This window comes from Cydia splendana, chromosome 26 (genome assembly GCF_910591565.1).
Source record: "Cydia splendana chromosome 26, ilCydSple1.2, whole genome shotgun sequence".
Lineage (NCBI taxonomy): Eukaryota > Metazoa > Arthropoda > Insecta > Lepidoptera > Tortricidae > Cydia > Cydia splendana.
In genome coordinates this window covers 1,465,937-1,493,228 of record NC_085985.1, presented here as the reverse complement: position 1 = coordinate 1,493,228, position 27,292 = coordinate 1,465,937, and the positions used below count along the sequence as shown (strand labels likewise).

General features: G+C 38.1%; 3 protein-coding genes across 3 annotated transcripts in view; 1 reads left to right on the top strand and 2 right to left on the bottom strand.

Moving 5' to 3' along the window:
* Nucleotides 1-27,292, bottom strand: part of LOC134803288 (zinc finger protein 57-like) — a 124,501-nt gene that overhangs the window by 5,298 nt on the left and 91,911 nt on the right. The gene's annotated exons all lie outside the window — the stretch shown is intronic.
* On the top strand, nt 389-10,511 carry LOC134803178 (uncharacterized). The gene is made up of 9 exons (XM_063775882.1): nt 389-480; nt 2,265-2,382; nt 2,647-2,777; nt 3,356-3,485; nt 4,708-4,862; nt 5,124-5,255; nt 8,296-8,412; nt 9,543-9,641; nt 10,032-10,511. Exons 2-9 carry the CDS (start codon nt 2,301-2,303, stop codon nt 10,155-10,157), a joined length of 972 nt encoding a protein of 323 aa, XP_063631952.1. The 5' UTR covers nt 389-480; nt 2,265-2,300; the 3' UTR covers nt 10,158-10,511.
* LOC134803128 (serine hydrolase-like protein) lies at nt 11,383-26,896 on the bottom strand. Its single transcript, XM_063775835.1, has 7 exons — nt 26,770-26,896; nt 26,009-26,076; nt 23,292-23,433; nt 22,345-22,472; nt 21,616-21,809; nt 19,934-20,031; nt 11,383-11,718 (listed from the first exon to the last, which is right to left on the bottom strand). The coding sequence occupies exons 1-7, from the start codon at nt 26,808-26,810 to the stop codon at nt 11,424-11,426; spliced, it is 966 nt and encodes a 321-aa protein (XP_063631905.1). The 5' UTR covers nt 26,811-26,896; the 3' UTR covers nt 11,383-11,423.

Genomic DNA, 27,292 nt, shown 5'->3' with positions numbered 1-27,292 from the left:
AGTAAATAAAGGATGACTCACGCGTACTCACGCTAGACCGGGCCGGGCCCGGGCCGGAGCTTCCGGTGCTTCGTTTTCTATGGAAAGCACCACGTGATCACCGATCAGCCGTCATAGAAAATGACATGTCGTACGCCTCGGCCCGGGCCCGGCTCGGTCTAGCGTGAGTCATCCTTAAAGCCCACTATCATTACCTGTACAGTCGACGTCAAAGATATATTTACACTTTTGCACCTTACTCCTTTGTAATAAGGCGAAAAGTGTAAACATATCTTTGACGTCGACTGTACCATACATATATATACTTCCACATTCTAGCCTCAGCTGAACTGCAATATAAACGAAAGCTTTACGCATCGAGTAACATTTTACTTGCTTTCATTTTAAGGGAATTTTCCGGACAGCCTGTATAAGTATTTGCATGGTACCTTGTTTACGTGAAACCTTATCATAGCGTGGCGACCTCTTCAGGGAGCGGTGGTGAGTTACAGCTTAATTTGATAACTTATTGGCAATTAACTACCTAATACTTATTAATTAACTATTAGTCAGATTAACTTGTGATTGTTGACAGTAAACATCGTTGGTCTCTTTCTGACATTATAATAAAGAGCAACAGATGATATATCTGTCATTTTATCGATTTCAGTTTTAAAATGACCTAGTTAGGAATATCTCAGATCAAACAGAGATTTGTGTGTTTGTTGACATTTTCCTGGGACATCAGTCAGCCGCGACCACGACCAGTGAAACCTGTGTCGAAACGTCGGTAAATCAAGGTAATTGAATAAAATTCGCGTTAGACCCGTCTATAAATGTGAGTTAATATGTGTTCAAAACGCGAAAGTTTAAAATATTATATCTCTCAATGATCCATTTTAGGGGTCATCCATTAATTACATCACACGTTTAGGGGGAGGGAGGGGGTCAAGAAAATGTGACATGTTGTGACAAGGGGGAGGGGGGAGTCATAAACTTTGTGACGTCACTTTAACTTCATCAGTAACCGAAAATGTATTTAAATTATTTTGTACGCTAATTATCATTTAAATAACAAGGTTTTGAAACGATAATCGTTTTTATTCGTTTAATTTTATTTCTTAATCAGTTTTGGGTTATAAATTTACTAATATTTCTTTTGTCAAAAATATTTTGATAAAATATTAAATAAATATTTGCCGATTTCGTTGAAGAAATGTGACGTCACACCAGGGGGGAGGGGTTTGCCAAATGTGAACAAGTGTGACAAGGAGGGGGGGAGGGGTAAAAAAACCTAGAAATTCGTGTGACGTAATTAATGGATGACCCCTTATTTAGGGCTATATGTGCGTCAGCGAAACTATTGGCTTAGCACCCGCTGTATACAAATATCTATGCATGGGATTTGTATAAATACATTATAATATTAATATTTCCCATAAAATTGTAATATTTCCCGAAAAATTGTTCGGGTGTCTGGCGACTTACGAGCAGGGTCATATTTTGCCCAAAGGCTGAGCTTAACCATACAGCGGGGAAATCGAAAATGGATGTAGTACCTTTGTAAATATTGCAAAGAATTGTATAATAAATCTGTTTAGAAGAATTCATATCAAATTTAACTATAATATGTAATTAAATCTATTTTAATTACTAGTCTGTTTCAGTCCACTACTTAGATTTGAAATAAAGTAGATTAATCGATATGTCGGCGGGCGATCTTAAGATCATGAAATTCCTAGTCATAACTTTGAAACGTGAAAATCTTTGTACAGTCAACTGTAAAAATATGGGTGTAGCCAACTTATTCCAAAATATGTCCCATAGTTCTTAATTCGCTGACATAAGAGCTATGGCACATATTTTTGAGATGATTTTCGCACGCATATTTTTAATAGTAATAGTAATTTATTTGCTTTATGTATGTAGTACAATTGTGGTGTTACAATGGTCGAGTGAGCGTACATTCAGACTTTAATAAGTCATGCAAATTATTTCCTTAATTTAGTTTTACAGTTGACAGTAGGTACCTACCGTTCCCTGCGTCGACGGAGGCTTCGATTTCTGGACAGTTTGCCCTTCGGGCACCTCAAGCAACCTAATGAACCTATCCTATCTATTGATTGCTTTTATGTGACTACCGCCAAAACATTAGGTACACAATAACATTGCGAATATTGCGATCCGCCTGATCTTACGATCGGCCGCCGACAGATACATCTCTTTTTTTTCCTCTTCTTCTCCATTGCAATACATAAGAATATAACTTCTCCGTTTGTTATTAGAACCACCCTAAATGCAAGCGGAAACGACCAATATCGATGTCATCATTCGCACGGTTTCAAACAGTTGTCAAGATTAAATACTTCCCACAATATATATTTCATAACGTTACTATCCCAGGTAGGCACTCAACAGCAGATTACTTTATTTTAAATAAGTAAATAAATATTGATATTTAACTGTATGAAAAACTTGTTAATGTTGGTATTAGACTCATTGAAGTCTTCATACAACTTTGCCCACTCCCTTGTAGTACTTAAATACAAGCCACAATGAAATAGCATGTAGTCACATTTAGGTACTTTTTAGTAAACTTACATTTAAGTCAATAATTGAGATCAAATTTTTGTAACTTTGTCCACTGAAATTATCGCTGTGTTGCAGCACCAGCCCTACCAGTCGCAGACTCCAAGATGGCGATGAAGACGCTAAACCCGATCCAGCACAAGCTGACTCGCACCACCCACCACTCGGTGCGCTTCACTAGCGACGAACTGCCCAAATACAAGCCTCTCGTAAGTTGATATGTTTGTAAGAAAACAAAGTCATTTCTTTACACACTAACAAGAGGGTGGGGAATTTGTGTTCCTTGGTCACAATCCGTTAATAGAAGAACTAACTTACCTAGTTCACCTAAGAATATACACAACAAAAAAATACACGACTGATTTCCGTTTGCTTTAGTATGACGAAAATATACGACACTACTAGTAGTAGTTAAGTAACTTAATTGGATAAGCCAAATTCTTGAGCTGCTTAATTTGTTTTTAAGATAGCACTAATGTGTGTACACGTGCATAGCCCAAGATAGGAAAAAGTGGAGAGAAATGGAGGAAGCCTATACTCGTCGAGAGGTCTTTAATAATAATAAAAGTTGAAAAGTAAAAAAATAATAATAATCAAATTTTATATCAACAATAATTGTATAATTGTAAAATGTATAATTTAAATTTAATTTAATTGTATTGTATATATTATAATGTATTATTAAAGAAATAAAAGGCTTAAATAAATAAAATATTTAAATAAATAAAAAATTATGTGTGTACACTATGTGTAGTGTAGTGAAGTTAAATAGCAACCACTTCCTCAGGACTCTTCGGACTCCAGCCCTCCTATGTTCGCGCCGAGCTCGTACCCCAACCACGACTCGGGTGCGCCGAGCCCGGAGTTCCCCGCCAGCTTCCAGCCGGCCGCACATCGCTTGCGACATAATGAACAGCGTGGGTAACAACACTTTTCAACTTTGCCCACGGAGAAAACTTCAACTTCAACAACTAGTGTTCAGAATTACAATATCAAAAAGAATCATAAGATTGCTTAAACAGAAAAAAATATTTGAAGAAATTATAAATTTCAAATTTCTATGTTGGGCAAAGTTGCGGTCAATAGAAATTAAAATCATAATGTCAACAATTCAATATTATAAAAGGTAAGGTATGGTATACAATATAAATAACATACATTACTATTTTAACCCGGGGTTATAGGGTTAAACCGTTAAACCAGTGTAAACTAGTAACCATGGCAACTCCAGGTTTTACCAGTTAACCCCGGGTTAGTGGGATCGTGCAACTGGCCTAGCTCGAAGCAAGTGGCCCTGGCGTTTGTAGGTACCTATTTATTTAAATTGCTGACCACACCCCGGACACTGGCGGTCAAATGTATGAAACAAACGCGTTCCTACGCACACAGTCTAAGCTCGTGTGGGTGAACGCGTACCATGCTTGTGTGAGTGAGATAAGACGGCCTAGGGTTCCCGCCATTTTGTTGCCAAGTTCGATGACCTCAATGACTCAAAACTCATTGTGCGAATTAGGAAGAAATAAGAATCGTATTATGTTGTAAGGTGGGTATCTAAGCTCGATTTATACAATAGTTTCCTATTTTGAATCAGTATAAACGAAGTAACAAAATTTGTGTAAGGAAATTCAGGCCACCAAAATATTACGTAAGTTGAAAACATGATTTTTTGTTCATATAGATATTGTGATGTTTTCAGTGTGATCTGATAGGTTTAGGTCTAAAACAGATAGGGTAAAATAAATACTAAACATAAGTACCTATTGTAAGTTGGTATTCTACTAAAACATAAAACACTTTAAAAATAACTGGGTATGTACTTGCCTTGATTCATCCAATGGGAATCTGTAGAACTTTCTTTTAGTTTTGTCGTTTATAGAGCTTAAACAACCGTACACAGCACAAGTAGCACAACACACGCCCCATTGCAAAAAGATTTGTAAATTTGTTTAATATTTTACGTGGCCTCCTCCGCTCTGCGCACCGCGTCGTCGCGTCCTTGCCAGCCGGTAACTGAGAGGTAACCGAGAGCGGGTGGGCGGCACTTTCAACGGGAGGCAGGGAGTGTCCATACTGTACGTTAGTACTCTTTATTATACTGTGTTGCTGACAGTCATTTAGTATGTCTGTAAAATGTTACAGGCATAAAACTGCTGAATCAAATAAACACGATCGTGCAGCAACGTGCAGAACTAGAGTCGAACAGACTCACACTCTCCACACTTCTAGACGAACTAAGAAGGAAGCTGAAGCGGCGAGTAGAAGAGTGCCATTTCGAGAAGAAAGAAAAGTTGAAGGTAATAAAAATGAAGATCATTACAATATGAACTAGGACAAAAGTTTTGCGTCGTAAAACTAGATGGCGCTGTACGGCTCCAAGCATGCGGTAACTGGGTTGATAAATGTTAAAGCGATAACGTTTGCGTCTTACATATAGCGCCATCTACTTCAGCATAAATTTCGAGAAATGGCGACTACAATATTGCTCTTGTTTAGTTTATTTTACTGTTATATGACTCGCCAGTCGACGTTTTTTTTTATATGATGTTTAATTCTAGGCGTTGAAACAATCGAACCTGCGCCTTGAAAAGGAAAAGCTGGGTCTGACTGCGGAGATAGAGCACGTGAAACGCCATCTGTTGAAAGAGGAGGCGCACCACGTGCAGCACGCCAGGACCGCGGTCGCGCAGGTACACTGTAGTAAACACAGATGGCGCTGTTGTTAAAATATTTTTTAGTACCTAGTCTCTGAGTAGTCTGAGTTGAACAGCGCCATCTGTTAAAAAAAATTGCACCACGTGCAGCACGCGAGGACCGTACACTTTAGACTATAGTAAACACAGATGGCGGTGTTCATAAAAAAATTGAAAAGTTTTATCAGCAGACTCAGAAGAGTCACAAAAATTATAGCATTTTTAAACATAAGTTTAATTTTTGAGATTTTTTCTTTACTCTAATCAAATGTTGATGTTTTCTTGGCTGCATTATTTTCAAAAAATGATTCAGGTTTTAACGCGAATATCAATAACAACTAATAGGTATACGATGAGTGGCCGGTTGTCCTAAGGGGCTATTCCTAAGAGTGGCCGGTTGTCCTAAGGGGCTATTCGGTTGTCCTAAGGGGGGTCCTAGGGGGGTAGGCTGTTGGGGGACTGGATATCGGATGATGGTAGCATGACGTAGGAGGAAACGGGTTCATTTGAAGCATGATTATTGGATGATTTTAGGGGGAGGAGGGGAGGTCAAAAATCGTCAAAAATAGATGACGTAATTTATGAACAGCCCCTAAACACCGACGGTACCATTGCCTAACTAGGCTTACCTAACTTAACCTAACTAGGCAATGGTACAAATTGCCTACCATACCACAGAATAAATAATAGTACTAGGTACAGAAGACTCACTCTCTAACAAAACGCGTCTGTTACAATCAGGACAGGTATGGCCGCTAGGTGGCGACAGCGCCACGCGCGGCTTATGGCTAGCCACCAAAATTGGTGTGGGACGTATGTACTTTTAGCTACCTGTAGCAAAGCGACGAAATCGCGGAGTGAGCCACGCCTGACCATATGCCAATTATTGCATACCTAGTTTGCAAAAACCGGCCAAGTGCGAGTCGGACTCGCGTTCCAAGGGTTCCGTACATTACCCAACTTTTAACATTGTTTTTTATTGACGTCCAAATTTTTTTAGATTCCTCACGTCGTGGGCTATCAGAATATACCCCATGTACGTCAGCCGATTTTTCATAGTTTTCGAGTTATGATTTTTTAAAGTTTTAACTTTTGTTAAGAAATTCCGGGAAGAAGCAATTAATTTATTTAAAAAAAACTTGAAGTTTTTTTAATGTTTCTTTTTGTAACATAATCCTTGACAAACGGCGCAGTTGCTAAAAAAATCAGCAACTTCACTTGGCTGTTGTGAGTTGGAAAAAAAAGGAAACGACAACATTTTACGTTCAAGCATGTCAAGCTTAGACTTTGCGCTTACCTAAATAAATAAAAAATACAAGCAATTTCAAGGACTTATGGTTATTGTAGAAACTGCTAGACCCTAAGTTTTTAAAAAGGTAAAATAGTGATACTTAATAGTCTAATTTGACAGAGTCGCCGGTCAAAGGAACTGAGGTGGAAAGTTTCCAAATTAGTAATTCATTAAATAAAATCCTCTTGTTATTCCTAACGTTAATCAAACAGAAATTACCACGAGAAATTAATATTGTGCCATGTGATTGACCAAGCATCATTTTGCTTAACTTATTCATTATCTTAACTGGACCCGCGTCGCGACGGGTTGTTATCTACAAAGGGTTAAATTTTACCTGCTCCAATACCTACTGTTATTTTATGGGGTCACTTCCCCATCGCTATTTCGTGTTATCAGTGCAAATACCACCAACAATAATTACCTAGTAGGCATAAAAGCAAAGCAAAGCTTCACCCCGGAATTTCTTAACAAAAGTTAAAAAATTCATAACTCGAAAACTGCTAAATATCGGCTTACATACATGGGGTATATTCTGATAGCCCACGACGTGACGAATCTAAAAAAAATTTTGTACGTCAAGGTTTGGACCACCTTGTATGTGAAACGCGATTGAATTGCCTTTAATAAACCCGTAGGGGTCGGATCAAAAACTAAGTAATTAGTCCGACTCACGCTTGACTGCATATTTCTAATAGGTTTTTCTGTCATCTATAGGTAAGGGATCATCCATTAATTACGTCACACGAATTTATAGGTTTTTTGACCCCTCCCCCCCTCCCTGTCACACTTGGTCACATTTGGCAAATCCCTCCCCCCCCTGGTGTGACGTCACAATTTTTCAACGAGTCGGCAAATCGAATTTTTTGTATTCATATTTTATCAAAATATTTTTGACAAAAGAAATATTAAGTAATTTTATAATCCAAAACTGATTAGGAAAGAAAATTTAACTAATAAAAACGATTATCGTTCCAAAAACTTGTTATTTAACTATACAGGGAATTAAATAATTGAAATAAATTTTCGGTTACTGATGAAGTTAAAGTGACGTCACAAAGTTTGTTACTCCTCCCTCCCCCTTGTCACAACATGTCACACTTTCTTAACCCCCTCCCTCCCCCTAAACGTGTGATGTAATTAGTGGATGACCCCTAAAGAAGTATTTTGTATATTTTTTTCAAAATTTTAGACCCATTAGATTCGGAGATAAAGGGGGGGGGAATGGTCATTTTTTGGCTATTTTCTTAAATAATTTCTAAACTATTTATTTTAAAATTACAAAAAATATATATTACATTAAATATATTTACAAAAAATAAATATATATTTGAGCTTCTCAAAATGAGCTCTTTCATTTGATATGTAACACGATATAGTTTAAAAAACATTATTTTTTAATTTTCTCATTTACCCCCCAAAAGTGGCCTCCGTGTTTAAAATTCATTTGTTTACGTAAGATGTCCGTCTTTGGGTCACGAATTTACATGTGTGTACCAAATTTTAACTTAATTGGTCCAGTACTTTTGGAGAAAATGAGCTGTGACAGACGGACAGACAGACAGACAGACGGACGCACGAGTGATCCTATAAGGGTTCCGTTTTTTCCTTTTGAGGTACGGAACCCTAAAAAACAATGATTTTATACCAAATCTAATCCTTAATAATGGGAGAAAGATGTCTTGCATGGTAGCTAACATTCAATGAGGAAGTTTACAGTATTTTAACCTGCCTTTTTACGGGCAGGCGATCCAAGGTGTGACGAAGGCGGGGCCTTCTGATAGCCTCTTCAGTACGTGTTCGGTGTCCGAGCTGCCCAACCTCGTCAGTAGGAACGTGGCCAAAAACGCTCCTTCCCGTGCTGTAAGTATCCTACAACCTTTAACCTATTGGACGCCAATGACCGATATATGCGCACCGCAGGTTCAACGCCAAAGACTGATTAATCGGTCACAGACCACAGAGCAACATAGACCTACGTGCATAAGCATAAAGTTCAATTTCAGTTTTGACACTTCAGTGGTCCGCGTGACAGCTTTTGTGTTTGACACGGCGTCGAAAAGGTTAAATTTCCTGTGAGCGCTTCCTGTGGTTTGGTACAAATTTAGCCGGCTAAAAAAGATATGCGTCTAAAGTATCAGGTCATCATCATCATATCAGCCTTTTATCGCCCACTGCCACAGGGTGGACACGCCATACATAAAAAATCATTTGCGTTATATGTGTGCGCGGCACGTCTGTACACGCGTCATTGTGTATGTGTGGGTAAGTCGCTTTACTGAGAGGACGCCAGAAGTCCGTCAGATTCATGTCGCGGGGCGAGGTAATGCGAGTCGGGGCGGGGCGGTGCGTGGCCGTTACTTTATTACTTATTCTATGCCACTGCTGAGCATTGGCCTCTCTTCGAGTACGCCACATATCCCAGTCCCGAGCCCATCTCATCCAAAAGTGACCCGCAATCTTCCGAATGTCGTCCACCCAACGGACGCCAGTCCTTTCGTCTGTAAGCGGCCACCGTTCCGTTAACATTTTTGGGCCACCTGCCATCACTGACATCACTCTGCCTGGCAACATGTCTCGCCCAGCTCCATTTAAGTTTGGTAACTGCAGGTACAGGGTCTAAAGAAGACTGACATGGGAGGAATGGGCTCAGTGGCGTATTTTAAGAACGGGCGCCCAGGGCTTTTGAATATTTGCGTCGCCTCCGCCCCTTGTCGCCTTTCCGGGCCGTAACCCCATTTGGTTTTAGGGTCTTGGGTAAATACGCCGTGATCGGGGAAGTCTTTAGACAACAAGAAATGAGTTTTTCTTAAAAAAACAGAGTGTTAATAAAATTTCCGGAATCCTTGGTGGTGGTTTAGGGACGGCAATGCGCACCTGGAGTTGCTGGCGTCAGGCTACAGTGAAGCGAACCGTATGCTTGTTTGCCACTTACGTGGTATAAAAAATAACTTGGCCAGCAAGTGTTTATTGACTTTAATTGAATATTACAGGCTGACAGCAAACTAGCAGCTGCGCGTTTGATGCGAGACATCGCGGAACTTCGGCAGCGCGTCGCACAGGTTGAAATCAGGCTCGCCAACGAGCAGAAGGTATGTAAACTATGCTGAGTTTATGTTTCTTCAATTGAAACAAAAATGTTTTTTTTTTTTAAACAAAACCAAAATTAGAATAATTGATTCTTGATTCTTCCAACTTCTGTAGGTTTTTTAATCAGTCGTTTAGAGATAGAGTTAGACCAAGAAAAGTCTGCAGCGATTATGATAGCCCACGCAGCGCGAGTGTTATTTATACGTCATAATTTCATAGAAGTATGACGTTTAAAATAACACTTGTACTGCGTGGGCTATCACAATCTCTGCAGACTTTTCTTGTTAGACCAAGACACAAACTTGATCCACACATTTCAGTTTGTTTTTTATCCCATCTCATATAGTTTCTTCCCAAAGGAGTAGGATTCTTAGCTCCTTCTCTGATTGCAGCGCAAGCGGCAAGCGGAGCAGGACATCGTGCGTCTCCGCAAGGAACTGTCCAACACGAAGAGCTGTATCGCCTCGCTGCGTCTCGCGCCGCCGCCATTACGCAAGCAATGCTCCAAGTTCGCTTAAAACACCAACAAACCATAACTGTTATTTTTTAACGACATCTTTAATTCTAGAGAGAACGTTACCACAGGAATATCCAATAGATGGCGCTATGAGTTATCGTGGTTATATCGTCACTAGCGACATCTAGTATAATAAGCTTAGTTATTGGAAAGAGTTGTATTAAAAGAGGAAGTACTACCATAAGTATCATAGTGGAACTCGAACTTCACATAATTATATCAAACGTTTCCACCACTGTGGAATAGGTGGCGCTATGACCTAAGGATGTTACATTGACCACTAGCGACATCTAGTGTAATAACCACTAAGTCAAATTTTTAAATAAATGCTCTAACGGCTCTAACCTAACGTAAAAGCGAGGAAAATTGTATTGACATTTGGTATAATATATTATTCCGATCCAGTTCAAAAACATCCTGATTTATTTTAAGACTCCTTATGGAAGAATTTGTAAAATGTTTTTAGTAAAATTTAGGTTTAATAAGTACCAAACATTTGACAACGAGTATATTAAAGTAATAATCTAGTCAGTAAAATAGTTTTTCATTAGATAATTCTATAAATATTTAATGTATTAGGTAAATATGTACCATTGACCGGGGTGACTTTCAAATACAGAGGCGACTATAAAATTCTAGTTTTTAAGCCATAATATATATTTATGCGAGATTTTTTACAGTAGGTGAATATGAATATATAGTAATGTAACTAGTTACAGGAACATTTTCAGTAAATAATGAATAATGGTAATTCTATGGCCGTTTTAAATCTATCAAAGTAACCCCAAATTTTCCAAAGTCACCCCGGTCTACGGTACCTAACATAATATTAGAATAGAAGAATATATTTACTTCCCGAAATTAGAAAGAAAGGGGATGCCCTTGTTTTTTACTTCCTATTCCTATTACCTTACCAATATGTATCTATTGTCACTTTGTCAGCTATATACTGGAGGACAAATATTTAATATTAAAAAATACTTTAACTGTCGAGGTGAAGGAATAATCTTTACAGTAAGTACATATGGTGCTACTTTGCCGCCCTAGGGCGGGATTAAGGACAATACGTGCAGTGCAGCCAATGTCAAAAATTGCGAACACGTGCGAAAAGGTAATTCGCACTTGTATCGTAATGTACTATAACGAACGTTGTGGTTGTCTTCACCTTCTCTTATCAATGTTGGTGTGAGGAACATAATGGGTACTGGATTGCAAAACTTACAAAAAAAAAACTAGTAAAATGTATTTCATTTCGTTAAACCTCATGCTACATTTTAGCTTTAACATCTTTCAACAAAAACTGGCTAACATCCTCCGCCATGCGCTCCGGGTGGCTAATATGCACATCATGGCTACCCTCCACTATCTTCACATTGTAGTTCCCATTCGGCCAGCATGCGGGGTCCTTTACAAATGGCGTGTGGTCGTACTCTCCATCGTCTATGGAATTTTGAGCGAGCACGCAGAACGTTGGTGTCGTGGTGGCGGTATAGATGGCGCGGTAAGCGTCGCCGGTGAAAGGCATGCGGGTGAAGGTTTTTTGGCGTTGGTCGTGAGTAAACCTGTTATGTGAAAAAATAATTATTTTAATACCTACTAACTTGGTTTATCTAAGTTAGTTTTAGGCTGTATTTCCACTGATAAGGCAATTCGTAACTTGTCTTGTACGAAGAACAAATTTTAGTTTAGTAGCTATCAGTGCATCATGACCATAGAGTAATATAAGTATAGAAAGAGTGGTAACTCCATACATCAGTTTTTTTACCAAAACGCGCGTTATTTCGTAATCGACATCTACCGTCATGTAGCGGAATTTAACAGTACTGCTAGTTGACAATAGATGTCTCGGCGAACGAAAACTCTAATGCTCAACAATTTTCAGCTAATATTATAACCGGATTAACTGGAAGTCTATTTTCAACCCCTTCTGCTTATAATATTAGTTGTAAATTGCTTTAGTAGTACATTTTTCATCAGTAGCTACACTTATGACATCTGGTGTCAAGTAGGGGTACTGATATTTCCACTACTTGACGTTAGATGTCGACTACGAAATAACGCGCGTTTTGGTAAGAAAACTTATTTAGTTACCAGTCTTTCTTTACTTATATCATAGGATCATGACTGATTTTTTGCTATAATTTAAGAGAGCAGTGAGCGTAGTGGCATTATTGTGTTGGTGTAGGTACAGGTCTCACAATAGATACCCTCCAAGGGTAATATCGCAAGTTTACATAAAAAACTAGGGTCCTATCCTATAACTGCTCATAATTAGTTTAGTCACTGGACAGCTGGATGTGACTACATGCCTTTAACTTTACCTGGGATATAATTGGAAATTAAACGAACTTACCTGTAAGTGAAGTTCTATTTCAATTATATTAGCTGCACAAACTTCGAAATGATAAATAACTTGTAGTAGGCGCAATCATAAGCCTCTGGCCATGTTAAGTATTCAGAGTAAAAAGTTAAAATTTCTCAACGAGAATTCAAAATTTTGTATCAGATTTCTGAACGCATAGTCGCGCCCCCGCGCGCGCGCCGCTTCTGTCGCCCTCATTTAGTTTAGAGTAACAAGCCAAGACATAATACTTTCACTGCCAGTGACCCGCTACCTAGGCAGGTTCTCTAGTCTTAGGAGCTTTTCGCTACAAAGCGGAAAACGCATATTATCAGCTTCGCTCGTTGCTCGCGCTGGCAGTGAATATGCCAACTGATATGACAGCTTGGCCCGCAACTCAGCAAAGCCAATATTATCTTAAACTTTGACAGGGATTTTTCACTATTAAAATCCCTGGTTGTCTCAGGACAACGCGGGTACTGGGCGGGAAGGGATTATCATTTCGAAGTTTGTGCAGCTAATATAATTGAAATAGAACTTCACTTACAGGTAAGTTCGTTTAATTTCCAATTATTATTACGCTGCACAAACTTCTTCAATGATAAATAACTTGTAGATGTTTAGAGATAAGTATTCAAAGTTTGTTTTGGCTTTGTATTACAATAATGAAATCAATGATTAACAATGATTAATGATTTCATTTTTAAAGTAGGTACCTTTTTAGTTATCATCAACTATTTTCAATATATATGTATATTTAGTTAATAACATTATTTAGAGATCTAGTGATTTATTATTTCATCAAACTGCCTGTCATATGATGATTGAAACAAAATTAATTTGTTTCTTATTAATAAGTATTTCATTAGTACCACCAAGTACCACTTAAAACTCAATTATTATAGGACTATCAAAGAAATCAAATGTTAGCATGAGATGCAATTTTTAACGAATTCAACAACTATAAGCAACTCTTGACAGTGTGTTGCTGCTTACAACCTTTAGTAGGTAACACTTATTTTCTCATTAACTAGATAGTAAGGATATATCTTTATATAATTATTAGAATTAGATGGAACTATGATTATGAAATTGAGCAAAATTATTAGAAGTGTCATGTTTTCTTCCATCAATATTAACTCCTAAACGATTTTTCTGCTTGTCAGCCTAAGCAGGAGTTGGTGTCCCAACGCATAATGGGTTAAATGAGTGGTGAGATTAAAAAATATCAACACCACTATTTTTTAAGATCAGGACTTAGTCCATCTACAAATCGTTAGGGAAGAGATTTTTTCTCTGAAATAGACATAGAGTTTTATTGCTTGAGATTTATTAGGTATAGAAATTAGGAGTTAACATGCAATTTTGCATGAGGTTTTTTGAAGGCAATAAAATATAACCACTAACAATTTAACAATCACGAATATTATCATTCATTTATATATAGCTAACCAATGTTTGGCTTAAGCAACCTTACTCAATTTCAATTTAGTTTTATCCTGAAAAGATAATTTTGAAGGTAGCAAAGGTTACTGTAATTTATAAAGCCATAAAGGTCTTTATCAAAAATCAGAATAAAGTTTCATATTTTATCAATTACTTACAGGGTTTGCACGTTGTGTACAATCACAATGGCTAATAAAAGAAATAAAGTAATTTTTTACTTTTTCTGTCTGTACCTAATGAAAGATTTTCATTAGTTGGTGACATTGTTTATAAGTAATTTAAGACTGATTAAGGTATCAGCTCACACTTTAATGTTGAGGTGGGTGTAATCTAAAAAACGTTCTTCCTAAAATGTTCAATTGTATCATTTGAGAAGAGCCTATTCCCCAATAAAAACCCAAGAACAGATTTACAGAAAATTACACTTCTATACCTAGCATAAATAATGCTATTAAAACGGCAAGCACTTCTGGAACAGATACCATAAAATGTGACGTTCCACGGGAAAAGGTACCTTATGAGGGTTTCTAGTTTCGGAGATATGAAATGTTTTGTAAAGAGGTGAAAAAATGCTCAATTTTTTTTTATTGTTTGATCTGAAACCTTAATGCGTAACGTTTGTTTACCTGTTTTTATTTTTGTTATAAGTGAGTTATAAGCCTAGTTAATGTCGTCTCAGAGTTTAGTAGAAAAGGTACCTTATGGAAAAAAGATTGTAAATTCCCAAAAAAACTAGTCAATACGGGAAAAGAAGTTTGGTAGAGAACTGTATTAGCATTCTGCAAAACTAATTTGATAATTTCAGTTCGGGTTGGGGCGCCTCGCAAATATTATAACCTTACATAGACCGACATCACAAATCCAAGTAGACTGCTATTATACCAAAGTTACTCTCGTCAAGTCTTTCTTAACTAGAATAATCTTCATTTGGTTTGGTCGCATGCAGTAAATCAGCCATTGGTTTGCTGAAAAATGCCAATACCCGACGCATTACCTTATGGAATATCTGAGGTCATTGAACCTCAATGCCGCTTATCTTCAATAGCAACCGAAATATATTATTGATAAGAAATAGACGATTTATACCATCTTAACCCCAAAATATTATTAGTTTATCCTAACTGTTCCATCATCATCATGCCTCATCATGTAACTTGACCACAAGGTACCTTTTCATTACATACAAATTATTGGTCTTTTTTAAGATTATTATGACGAAGAACTAATTAAATTTGGGGCAGTTTAATGTAAATTAATATTTTCTATTCATAAAAGATAAACTGTAATATGATTGATATTTTGTAGTGATGTATTATTAGATTGATTTCCATAAGGTACCTTTTCGTAAATGTATGGAGCAAATACTGTTATTGTTATGTAAGTTTAAAGTGGCATAAGGGGTTAAATATAGTATTTAGTTGGGGTTTTAGGATTTATTTCATTTGAATGACAGAATTTCTTTCATATGTGCTCAGAAAAATTGATTGTGTGTCACATTAAAAGTAAAAATATTCAATTTTGTGATTTTATATGAAAAAGTCAGAAAATACATTTTCACCTCTAAATCGGTATTGTTTTTTGCTTAAACTGTCTGTCAGTGTCGTTTTCTAATAGATAAAATTTAAATCTTGAGAGCTCATTGCAATCAATCGTGAAAATGAAATAAAACTTTATTTTCAAGAGATTGGTTAGTATACACATAAATCAGTCGATATCAAAAGTTTCTATTTGCATTACAGAACAAGTCGCAATATTTTTTTAATCTCAGATACATAAGGTATTATTATTTGTAGTCAACTATGTAACTTACTTCAGGAACATAGTTTTTTAGGCGGCTAAACTTAAAACTTCTCTATCGTAAAGTTGCACATTTCACAACATTATTTTCAAAAAATCATATCTCTGTAACTACGTAACCTAGAAGGTTGATCTTTTGTGTTATCGATAGCTTATTTATTGTAGATTACTGGGGTATGCATAACTCCATACCCGCCATAAGGTACCTTTGACCGTGGGACGTCACAAATAATTAATGTAATTATTTTCACAAAACATACACCAGTATTTCAAGTGTTTAGGTATCATGCTGCTTGACGGTGTTGGGCGCAAGGGATTACACCATACTGTTGGCCTCACCAATCAGAAGTTCCTCCTGTCTCCTCCTCCTCTTCCCTGCTCGTTCAGAGATGGCTGATGGCACTCCCCGGATAACACTGGGGTAACCAGGATAAGACGCTGTTGAAACTTGAAACCGGTTAATAGAATAAGTTTATTTAATTGAGAGCTGGGGCTCTAATCTTTACAATTGTATGTAACATATACTCATAATTATTTTGTAAAACTTAGTAGTTTCAGTGACCGTGCCTTCTGGTTTTCCTATAACTTTAATACCTTAGATTTCATTTCAAATTAAAGGAAAGCATAGATAAAAAAAATTGTATATTCATGAAAATGTGAAAGCATCTTCTGGGTTACTTCACCAGGATATATGTGTAGCGTTCACATATTTCATCTGCACGGCTACCAATAACTCGGTAGGTATATGAAGTTCCAAAATGTTGCAAGACATTTCAAATTTAATTTGTATTAAAACTCTAAAATCCCAAGTTATCACTTAATCAGCTTATAACATTTATAGCACAAATATATCATTTAAGTAGAATATTGTAATGTCTTTTTTCACACCACTGCAAAATGTTCCTAGACATAAAAAATACAGGATTTAATTTCACCTATTCGGTTTATAAATAATTGCGATAGCTGTGTTGTCTTCTCTCAGAAGCATCTCACAATCTGGTAAACCGGAAAGAAAGTCTTTAAACATAAAAGACCACCATAAGCTGAACAAATATAATGTAAAATATATATTCTTTTTGACTCCTTCCACAATCCACAGCTAACTCATTTCTAATCGGCCGCCCCAGCGTGTCAATAAACTATTACTGTAAGTAAGTAAATATCTGCAGAAAGTATATTTATAAATCTTTATTTTAATAAGCCACCAAAAAATGTCACACTAGGTTTCCTTAAAATATATTTAATTTAGTATAAGTATGTATTTTTGTCTTTTCAGCTCTTTAACCCTTAAAGCGTTTGTGTAAACATACACATAGCCATATTCATTAGCCAAACTTATAATATAACTATACAAACAACCAATTGTATTACATTGTACCAATTTATAAAGGGCTTTATCTTTTGATTAACTTTGAATTTTTTCCTTAGTAGGTAAAGAAATAAATCTATATAGTAGCCAGCTTTCTGAGGTACTATGGAGCTAGTTCCATTTGATTATAACTCCACATAGGTAATGTTACCAAGACTATAATTAAGTGTATCCTGTATAAGTACCTACATAGTATAACATTTGTTGAGTATCAACAATAGATATATCTATCATCTAAACAGTGTGTGTATGTGATCTTAAACACTTCATAAAAGGTCTTGCACATATATCTAGCTAGAGAGATATCTAGTTTAATAGTCTAGGTATGTTAGGACTAAAAACTGAAATCTCATCTTTCCACATGAAACAGATATGTTTTCTACATTCAAGAAATCAGTAAAAACATCTTGGAGCTAAAACCGCTCAGTTGCACTACCTAAATGTGCTTATGTTAATATATGGATCTTGCCTTGCTGTACCTATAAAGTGAACATTATTTTATAAGGTCATCATAGGCATATATTTGTACACACAGTATATACCACAGTCACATATTTTTCTAGTATTCGACTATCAATTTCACAGAAGTGATCATATTTCGGAATACTTGTAGGTGTTGGCACAGATAAAAAAGGAACTTTGTATGAGATAGCCCGGACAAAATCCTTGTATGTGAAAAAAGTAAACCACAGCTTTTAAGAATTTATTCTAAATGAACACAGGCTGTTGTGATGTCGCTGTGTGCGACCACATTGTGACTGCAGAGAGGAAGGTCTTGCTCCGCTTCCTCTTCCTTGCTTTTGACCAGGGGTTTTTGTATATTGTTGTTTAATAAATACTTTTTTGTATGAAACAAATACAACAGCAAATCATACGTTAGAAAATATGATTGGTGGTTGGGCCTTTGAAGTTTAAAGTGCCAGGCTTACGGGCTGGGCTGCCGGAGTTTAAAGTTTTTCTGCTAGATTTCCCTAAAACATAACTTGTCAACAGCATGTTTAAAAGATTTAATAAACCTCTTATGCCATTTATTATGATTCAGTATTTAATTTCAAGATATGAACAGAATCACTTAAAAGTGACAATTCCTTCTTATAGCTGGTACGGTACACAATTTTTTAGAGCTAAATCATCACAGTTAGAGAACAGGAAACTTTATTTTGTATCATTTCAATACTTAGCCTCGTTCCCCACTGGCAAAATCTCGCCAGCTGCAGCTTAAGTCTTCATTTTCGGAGGACCAATAATTTCTTACAGCGCAGAGTAGTATTTCGTAATCTTGTCCGGGTCATACTTCTTTTATAATGTTCTTAATTATTTATCTGTAATCAAAGAACAACACTATCCTATAAGGATTTTTTCTATAATATCCAAAATTCTGGTGCCTCCCTCCGACAATGTCAAGGTTTGCTCGCTTAATTCTTTGCTTGCTGACATTAGAATAAGTACCTACTTAATTTCACCTACTTGAAGATGAGTATATATCAAGAGACGGCCTAGTACGGCATACCACATGATTAACTCATTTGGTTAAGAGCGGTGTCTAGTCGAACACGCCACAAAACCCAGTAGGTAAGTTTATCTAGCAAGACTTGTAGGTGGCTTATAATGCACCCTATTATCAGGTAGGACATGAGCAATGTCTCAGTGCTGTTGGCAAGGAATATGTGACAATATCCCCTGGCTACTGGCAGTGAACGCACCTAGTGTAGTACGCCAAGGTTGCCAAGTGCGAATATCAAACAGAGATGTCTAGATTAACACTCCAAAATGATTAGCACAGCCATTTTATGCAGTTAGAAACAGAGAATAGCGCTCCAGAAGCATATGCACAGCATAACCAAGTACAGGTTAGCAACCAGTTGGCTAGTTATAACACTCCAACGCACAGCACTAACACCAGATAGAAATAACATAAATAAATCATATTTTTTACCTGATTATAATTAATATTCCTTTTCGGAATATTATGTGTATTAAATAATTAACCGAATGCTGCCACTATTGGAGAGCGAGGCTTACATCTGGATACCGAGCGACATCTACTTCTCGACGCCGTTGGCGGAGATAGGGATCTAGATGATGCGGAATTGCAGACATAGAATAGGTTCATGATCATGATCCCATCGATCGGTATGTAACGCGTCTAACGGGCCTATACCAATGGAAGGACGCCGCATTTGGATTTGAACGCGTATGCTCTTGAATCTTCTCCAATCTTCTTATTTTTTCTTCTATTCCGCAACATAGATCATTTAGGTATACTATTTTATTTTCTTCTTTACATATTTCGTCCTTTATTTTAATAAAAACACTTTTTTATTTTAATAGGACGTAATGGCCGCGGCTGATGAAAAACGTCAATGAAGGCGACAGAAGCGGCGCGCGCGCGGGGGCGCGACTATGCGTTCAGAAATCTGATACAAAATTTTGAATTCTCGTTGAGAAATTTTAACTTTTTACTCTGAATACTTAACATGGCCAGAGGCTTATGATTGCGCCTACTACAAGTTATTTATCATTGAAGAAGTTTGTGCAGCGTAATAATAAATATAAGGTACCTACGTTCAGCGGCGGATTTGCAGTCTTTGCCGCCCTAGGCCCCCGGCCGCCCCTTTCTCAGCACCCATCATATTGACTACATTTTGAGTTATTTCTTGCTATCATCAGCGAATTTTTTGTCACAATTTGCCGCCCCTAATATCTTGCCGCCCTAGGCCCGGGCGTACGGTACTTGGCCTTAGGGCAAATCCGCCACTGCCTACGTTTCAGGTCTGAAGACCCAGGTTTTGAAGCAGAACGTATGTAAAATTCTATAAATTACCTAAATATGCCGTCTCCAGCAGGTGATAGCACTCTCTCAATGACGTGTTCGGCAGCTTCCTTCTGTAGAGCACGGGCCTTCATCAACATTTCCAAAGCCTGAGAAACAAAGAGCGTACAGTAAAGGGCCATAAAGTTTGCACATCGGTATTTAGAAAGAGAATATTGGAGGCAACGAGAATGAAAGAGACAACGCTCTACGAAGCCGAAATTCCGATGTGCAAACTTTATGGCCCTTTACTGTACTAAAGAATACAGCCTGACAAAAAAGAATAGAAATTAAAAAGTGGCAACACTGTAGGTAGTATCGTCCCTAATAGTGGTAGCAGACTATCGCACCGCACCAAGGTCATTGTGCGACGCACCGATAAGTAAGAGCGAGAAAGAGATATCGCTTTCTCGCTCTTACTTATGGGTGTGTCGCACAATGACCTTGGTGCGGTGCGATAGTCTGTTACCACTATAAAATCAATTTATAGATGGTCAAGCAAATCTTGTCAGTAGAAAAAGGCGCGAAATTCAAATTTTCTATGAGACGATATCCCTTCGCGCCTACATTTTTCAAATTTGCCGCCTTTTCCTACTGACAAGATCTGCTTGACCATCTATATATAAGAGAACGGGACGACACTTCAGTGTTGCCACTTTTTGATTTCTACTCTTTTGCCAGGCTGTACATCTGCTAAATGTTCGTAGTAGTTGTGTTATTAAAATGTCCATGTGATTTATCGTACAACCAGCTACACTCTTAACTGTCCATCGCTGGACCTTAAGCCCCCTCCAGACTATGCGCGTGAATCGCGGGCGAAGCCGCGAACGCGAGTGTGGAGTCGATTTTCGCAGACAGCGAAATCGACTCCACACTCGCGTTCGCGGCTTCGCCTGCGATTCACGCGCATAGTCTGGAGGGGGCTTTATGCCTTTTTATAATATTTTAAACTTTCGCGTTTTGAACACATATTAACTCACATTTACAGACGGGTCTAACGCGAATTTTATTCAATTACCTTGATTTACCGACATTTCGACACAGGTTTCACTGGTCGTGGTCGCGGCTGACCTTATGCCTTTGTAATAAGATTTACCGATGGACAGTTAATAGTGTGGGCGATGGTACATACTTAGTATATTGTATACCTACGCTACCTTTTCGTAAGTATATTTCGGTGGCTCCCCACGTGGCTCGTAATAACTATGATAGTGTAAGTGGTACCACCGACGGACGCCCTTAACGTCTTAGCTGCAACATTCGTGGGCTAATATACTTCTCCCATGTGATTTACCCTTTAGCGCGATTTAATGTATAACGAGTAGTGCCCCTCTAGTGTCATATACTTCTTCTTCCTTGTCGTATCCTCATGGCTGAGGGACGTGACGAATACGGACACTTTTCACCAGCGCTCTCCAAGCTACTCTGTCTTGGGCCCAGTGCATGCTAGCCTGCAATGTGGCGTTTGTCTCTGACGTTATTCTGTCCGCCCAACGTGTGCCCATACGTCCACCTCTACGCTTCCTTGCCATGCGGCCAGTAATAATGAGCTTTTCCAGGCTATCTGGCCCTGTCCTGCTCAGATGGCCGAAGAAAACAAGTACACATTGAGAGCCTCGTTATTATGTTAAAGTTCGTCGTTAAGTGTCATATACAAGCGCGAGTTAATATATGAAGAGTAGCGTTTACCCTACCTTATCGTAAGTATACTGCGGTGGCTCCCCACCTCCATTCAGCTTGCCATACTGCTCGTAATAACTGTGATAGTGGAAGTGGTACCACCGACGGACGCCCTCAACATCTTGGCTGCAGCATACATGGGCCGGGGTTGGATCCAGCTCCACCATGCGCGTGATGTGCCCGGGATAAGCTATGTTGAAGAATTTTCCTGTGACAAAGGGGGTAGAATTGGTGAGGTGGTGAGATGTTCAAAATGAGTTCACCGTAGGGATAAAGTTTCAAGGAACAATAGTGCAACTTTCTTCCAAATACATTGAGCTATTATTCGAGAAATAGTGATCAATGATTGACAACTTCGACCTTAGTTTAAGGTCTGTGTTGACTCTACTACAAAAAGTTTATGTGTCCATCTATATACTCAGTTTGTCCTGTAAACTGTAGCACTTATGGTGTAGGTATACCACATAATATCTGTATACACAATAAGTACAATAACTAATAATTTTGCGCCCATCCTAGATTATTAATAAACAGTCTTGAAGTGCAACTCGAGTATCACTGACATGGCGCAGTTGGTAGGATCCGAACCTAAGCTCCCAAACCCATACCTGACGCATACCCTGACCGTACCTGTCACACGATAGTACATATAAGTATAACTTTGGTATAACGTTATATTATGAGCCAGTGAGGGCACCATTATCTCGCTTTTTAAGTTTAAAAGTTGTCTTGTAAATGCTCACCCATCATCGCACCCAGCGAGTGTCCCACGTAGATGAACTTGTCCCATTTGAAGTGTTCTGTGACCACTTTCACTGTGGGCACATAGTCCATGGCGTTCAGCTGTACGCCACGTGGTAAGTGATCTGACCTGAATAGGATACAATAAAATTTATTCAGGACGCTTAAAAAACAACAAAAAAAAAACACGTATGGCAAAAGCAGTTTATAATGTCATTGAAATTATTTTCACTCGGATTGGTGTCGAAGGCATGGTGGCCTGTCGTACAAATACCAACATTTGGAAATCACTCCTTAAATCATTAAATGTTTAGGAATGACGTTAGAAAATCCGTCTTCCACGCTAATCGTCGTTTGAATTCCGATATTCCGAATTCCTAGGGCGGCAATTAAGATATTTAGGGGCGGCAAAATGTGACAAAAAATTCGCTGATGATAACAAGAAATAACTCAAAATGTAGTCATATGATGAGTGCTGAGAAAGGGGTGGCTAGAGTCTTGGGGCCTAGGGCGGCAAAGACTGCAAATCTGCCACTGGATTGCTGGCAAATATTCTTCAAAGCAAAAGGGAATACACGAGTCGGATACTAAAGCTTTATAATCTAAGGTCTGTTGTCACTTAACTATCATATGAGACTAGGGTCAACCACTGAGGGCCTACCGGAAAAATCAAAAATCGTCATTTTCTTAGGCGACTCTATTACTTTTGATAACGAAACTTAGATTTTCATAGTGGACCCACTGGTTTTTAGGATCAGGCTGTAAGAACTCTCGATAGTGGCCTATAAAAGGACAGCTACGGTCAAACACCTGTGGTCATCGCAAGTTGCAGAGGCAGTTCATGTAACGCGTTGTCTACGGTTGACAGAGAGAGAGCATGAGAAGCTATATTTAGTGTAGAGAACACTATTCCTAAAAATCTTAAAGCGCTAGTAGATTTGCAGCTGACCTGCCATTCCCCGGGAGATCCACAGATACATAGTAGAAACAGCGCGGCAGGAGCTGCAATAGAGGACGGAATCCGGAGCACGCGTCCATCCGACCAGGGCAAAGGAACACTGGTTGGTCGCCCTCCGTACCCCATGTCAGTCCTGAGCATAAAGAGATAAGTAATAGTGCTCACTCCATACATCAGCTTTCTTACCAAAACGCGGGTTATTTTCGTAAGAGATCTTTATATGCATACCATAGTACAGTGTTATATATGGTTATATACATTATGGACCCTGGAAAGGGTGTAGCAAAAATTGGTGGTTCACAATTTCACAGTTTTGGTTATTATTACTACTGACTTATACTTAGGTTCGATATGTCACGTTCCACGCAAAAAGGTACCTTATGGCGGCTAGCGCTTACGTCACATAGCGCCGCAATAATATTGGAGCGGCGTTAATAATAGCGTAAGCGCCAACCGCCATAAGGTACCTTTATCCGTGGGACGTCACATATTATAATACTTATACATTTTCTAAATTGCACTTTTCTCCAAAGGGGTCATCCATTAATTACGTCACACGTTTAGGGGGAGGGAGGGAGTCAAGAAAATGTGACATATTGTGACATGGGGGAGGGCGGAGACACAAACTTTGTGACGTCACTTTAACTTCATCAGTAACCGAAATTTTTTTTTAAATTATTTTATTCGCTGTACATTTAAATAACAAGTTTTTAAAACGATAATCGTTTTTATTCTTTTAATTTTCTTTCCTAAGCAGTTTTGGGTTATAAAATTACTAGTGTCCGACCGAAGGTTCGGTTTCGGTTTCGGTTTCGGCTAGTTTCGGCCAAAAAATCATGTTTCGGCTGTAGTTTCGGTTTAGGCCAAAAAACGGCCGAACCTTTCGGCCAGGCCGAAACTTACGTAATGGTACTTCGGACATAGACCAAAAGTTGGGGAATATGTAGGACAACAATATTAATACCTACATATACTGATTCATGTATAGGTACAGAAGTTAATTGGTTTATTATAAAACACAATTCCACTAATGAGGGCGCCACTCGTCGACCGGCCAGAGCCAGAGCCAGGCCAGTCTTAAGAGGCTGTCAATACCTATAACGCGCACACTGTCTAATCGTATCGGAGTGAATGAGATAGCACTGTCGCACGTAGCCGTTGGCCGAGTATCAGTTAGGCCCGAGTAGAACGAGGTCTTTTTCGCTCTTAATCACTCACTTATTCAGTCATTTTCCTATCTACCTCTAATGGCAAATTTTAAGCGAGGCTAAAGGCTACGCTCAACTAGTGCCGCAAAGTTGATTTTCTCAATAGTTAATATTTTGCGAGGCTGAACAGCTGACTATTGATTAAAACGAAGAAAAATCCCTTAAAAGTGTCCCCAGTACAGTTTTTCATGCGAATGCTCGACCTTAGCCTCACTTTTTACCTCAATTTACCTTTGGTTTGTGTTCCACATGTCCTCTACTTCAGCTTAGCTTTTGGCCTCGCTGCGCCATGCTCGCTTTTTAATACAATGGACATTGGTTGGAGTCTGTGCTCAACTACTTATCCTGAAGCCTGAAGCACGGCTTTGACTTCGCATGAAAGTTCGCCTCACTGGGGCATTTCGGACTTTTAGGCCCAGGTGAAGATCGGTACCCGGCCTTGCGATATTGTTAACAAAAAATTTCGCGCTCGCTGCGCTCGCGTTTTTGGTTAGTTTTTTGGTTGACCCTGTATCTACATGTTAGCTTGACTGATGAATAAATAGAGTTAGACTGAGAAAATTCTGCAATGATTTTGATAGCATACGCAGTGCAACTAGTGCAAATGTTATTTATACGTCACAATTTCATAGAAGTTTTGACGTTTAAAATAACACTTGCACTGCGTGTGTTATCAAAATCGTTGCAGAATTATCTTGGTCTAACTCTAGTAATTTTAAGTAACATCAATTTCAAGGACATTGTGTGTTGACAGCCCCATAATATGCGTGTAAAAGCGGTTTTATGACATTTTTTCAACGATTTTAACAAGTCTACAAAAGTTTCGGTTTCGGTTACGGTTTCGGCCGAAACTAGAGCCAAAGCCGAACATTCGGTTTCGGTTTCGGTTTCGGCAAAAAAACATGTTTCGGTCGGACACTAAAAATTACTAATATTTATATCGTCAAAAATATTTTTATAAAATATTAATAATACTTAGGTACTTACTTAATTCGATTTGGCGATTTCGTAGAAAAAATGTGACGTCACACTAGGGGGGAGGGGTTTGCCAAATGTGACCAAATGTGACAAGGGGGGGGGGAGGGGTCAAAAAACCTAGAAATTCGTGTGACGTAATTAATGGATGACCCCAAAGTAATACTTAATTATACATTTTCTAAATTGCACTTTTAAGTTGTAACAGCCTGGCGTAGTCGACATCTAGCGTCAAGTAGCGGATTTATCAGTACTGCTACTTGACAGCAGATGTCACGAGTGTCGCGACTGACGAAAAATGTGTTGCTGAAACAATTTACAACTAATATTACAAGCAGGAGTAGAAAATAGATGGCGTTGTAATCAAGTAATTCACAAACTCCACAAGGGTTATTTCTCGTGTATTTTTATCGTATTTTTTTAATTTTTTGCTTCAATATTTCAAAGAAAATATATAATAAATATACGGAGAATATTTGTATGAAAATTGTGGCGAAGATGTTACAAAATAAAGAATATAAATACCCCTAAGTTTGCCCCATGGTGCTTGTATGGTTACTTCTTTTTCTGTCAACTGCATTGCTCTAAACGATCTGTAAATATAATAATTATAAAACAATATATCTTACTCGACAAGAGATGTCGCTACTTGTCATAAGTTAAACCTAAAATTAAAGTAGATATTGTAATCGTGTTTACAAATATAAATATGTAGGTATACACTATACAGCTTTCTAAGGTCTGAATTGGCATGTGAAGTATTAAACAATATCATTTCACAGATCACAGCAGAGATGCTCATGGAACATTTTTAAAATTGATTATTTTTATTGTTCTACTAGCGACCCGCCCTGGCCAGTACCGTCTTTACCATAAGGGCACACGGGGCCCGTGCCCAGAGCCCCCATCCTCAGGAAGCCCCGATGGACAGACAGTAGTATATTTGATTACCCATAATAAATAGAAGATCTTAGTAGAAAAATGTTAGTTTAATTAGCTTTCTTTACTTTCCAAAAGAGCCCCATCCCCAGCAAAGTTTAAGACGGCCCTGGCCCTGGCTTCACACCGGGTTACACAAAACCTTATTAATAAATTATACACCTGAACCTTCTTCAAGAACCACTCTATTGATAGGTGGAAACCGCATTTTAAAATCTTTGGACTTTGTTTTATAAAGTGTATTGATTGATAAATCTACTGTAGATACAATTTCGCAAGTCTGTTCTGTTATCTAGTAAAGATAGGAGATATTCAGACAATTCTGCCATACAACATAGTTTACTTACGTTTTCGTATACTCCTTATAAAATATTCGTGATATCTTCATAACTTATGCCCACCTTTTTTACCTGCAAAACCGCAATTATCTTACAAATACAACATGAAAAATGACGTAAATTCTACTGAGTTTATGAGATTGCCTTATCAGTTATAGTTATTACAATGCATGTTATCATTTTTAATTGTTTTCTTTGAACTTGAACATGCTTTAACCATAGAGTAATTAAGTAAAGAAAGAGTGATAACTCCATACATCAGTTTTCTTACCAAAACGCGCGTTATTACGTGGTCGACATCTAGCGTCATGTAGCGGAATTTATCAGTACTTCTAGTTGACAATAGATGTCTCAGCGAACGAAGACTCTAATGCTCAACAATTTTCAGGTAATATTATAACCGAATTAACTGGAAGTCTATTTTCAACCCCTTCTGCTTATAAAATTAGTTGTAAATTGTTTTAGTAGTACATTTTTCGTCAGTAGCGACACTTGTGACATCTGGTGATTCTGGTGTCAAGTAGCGGACTGA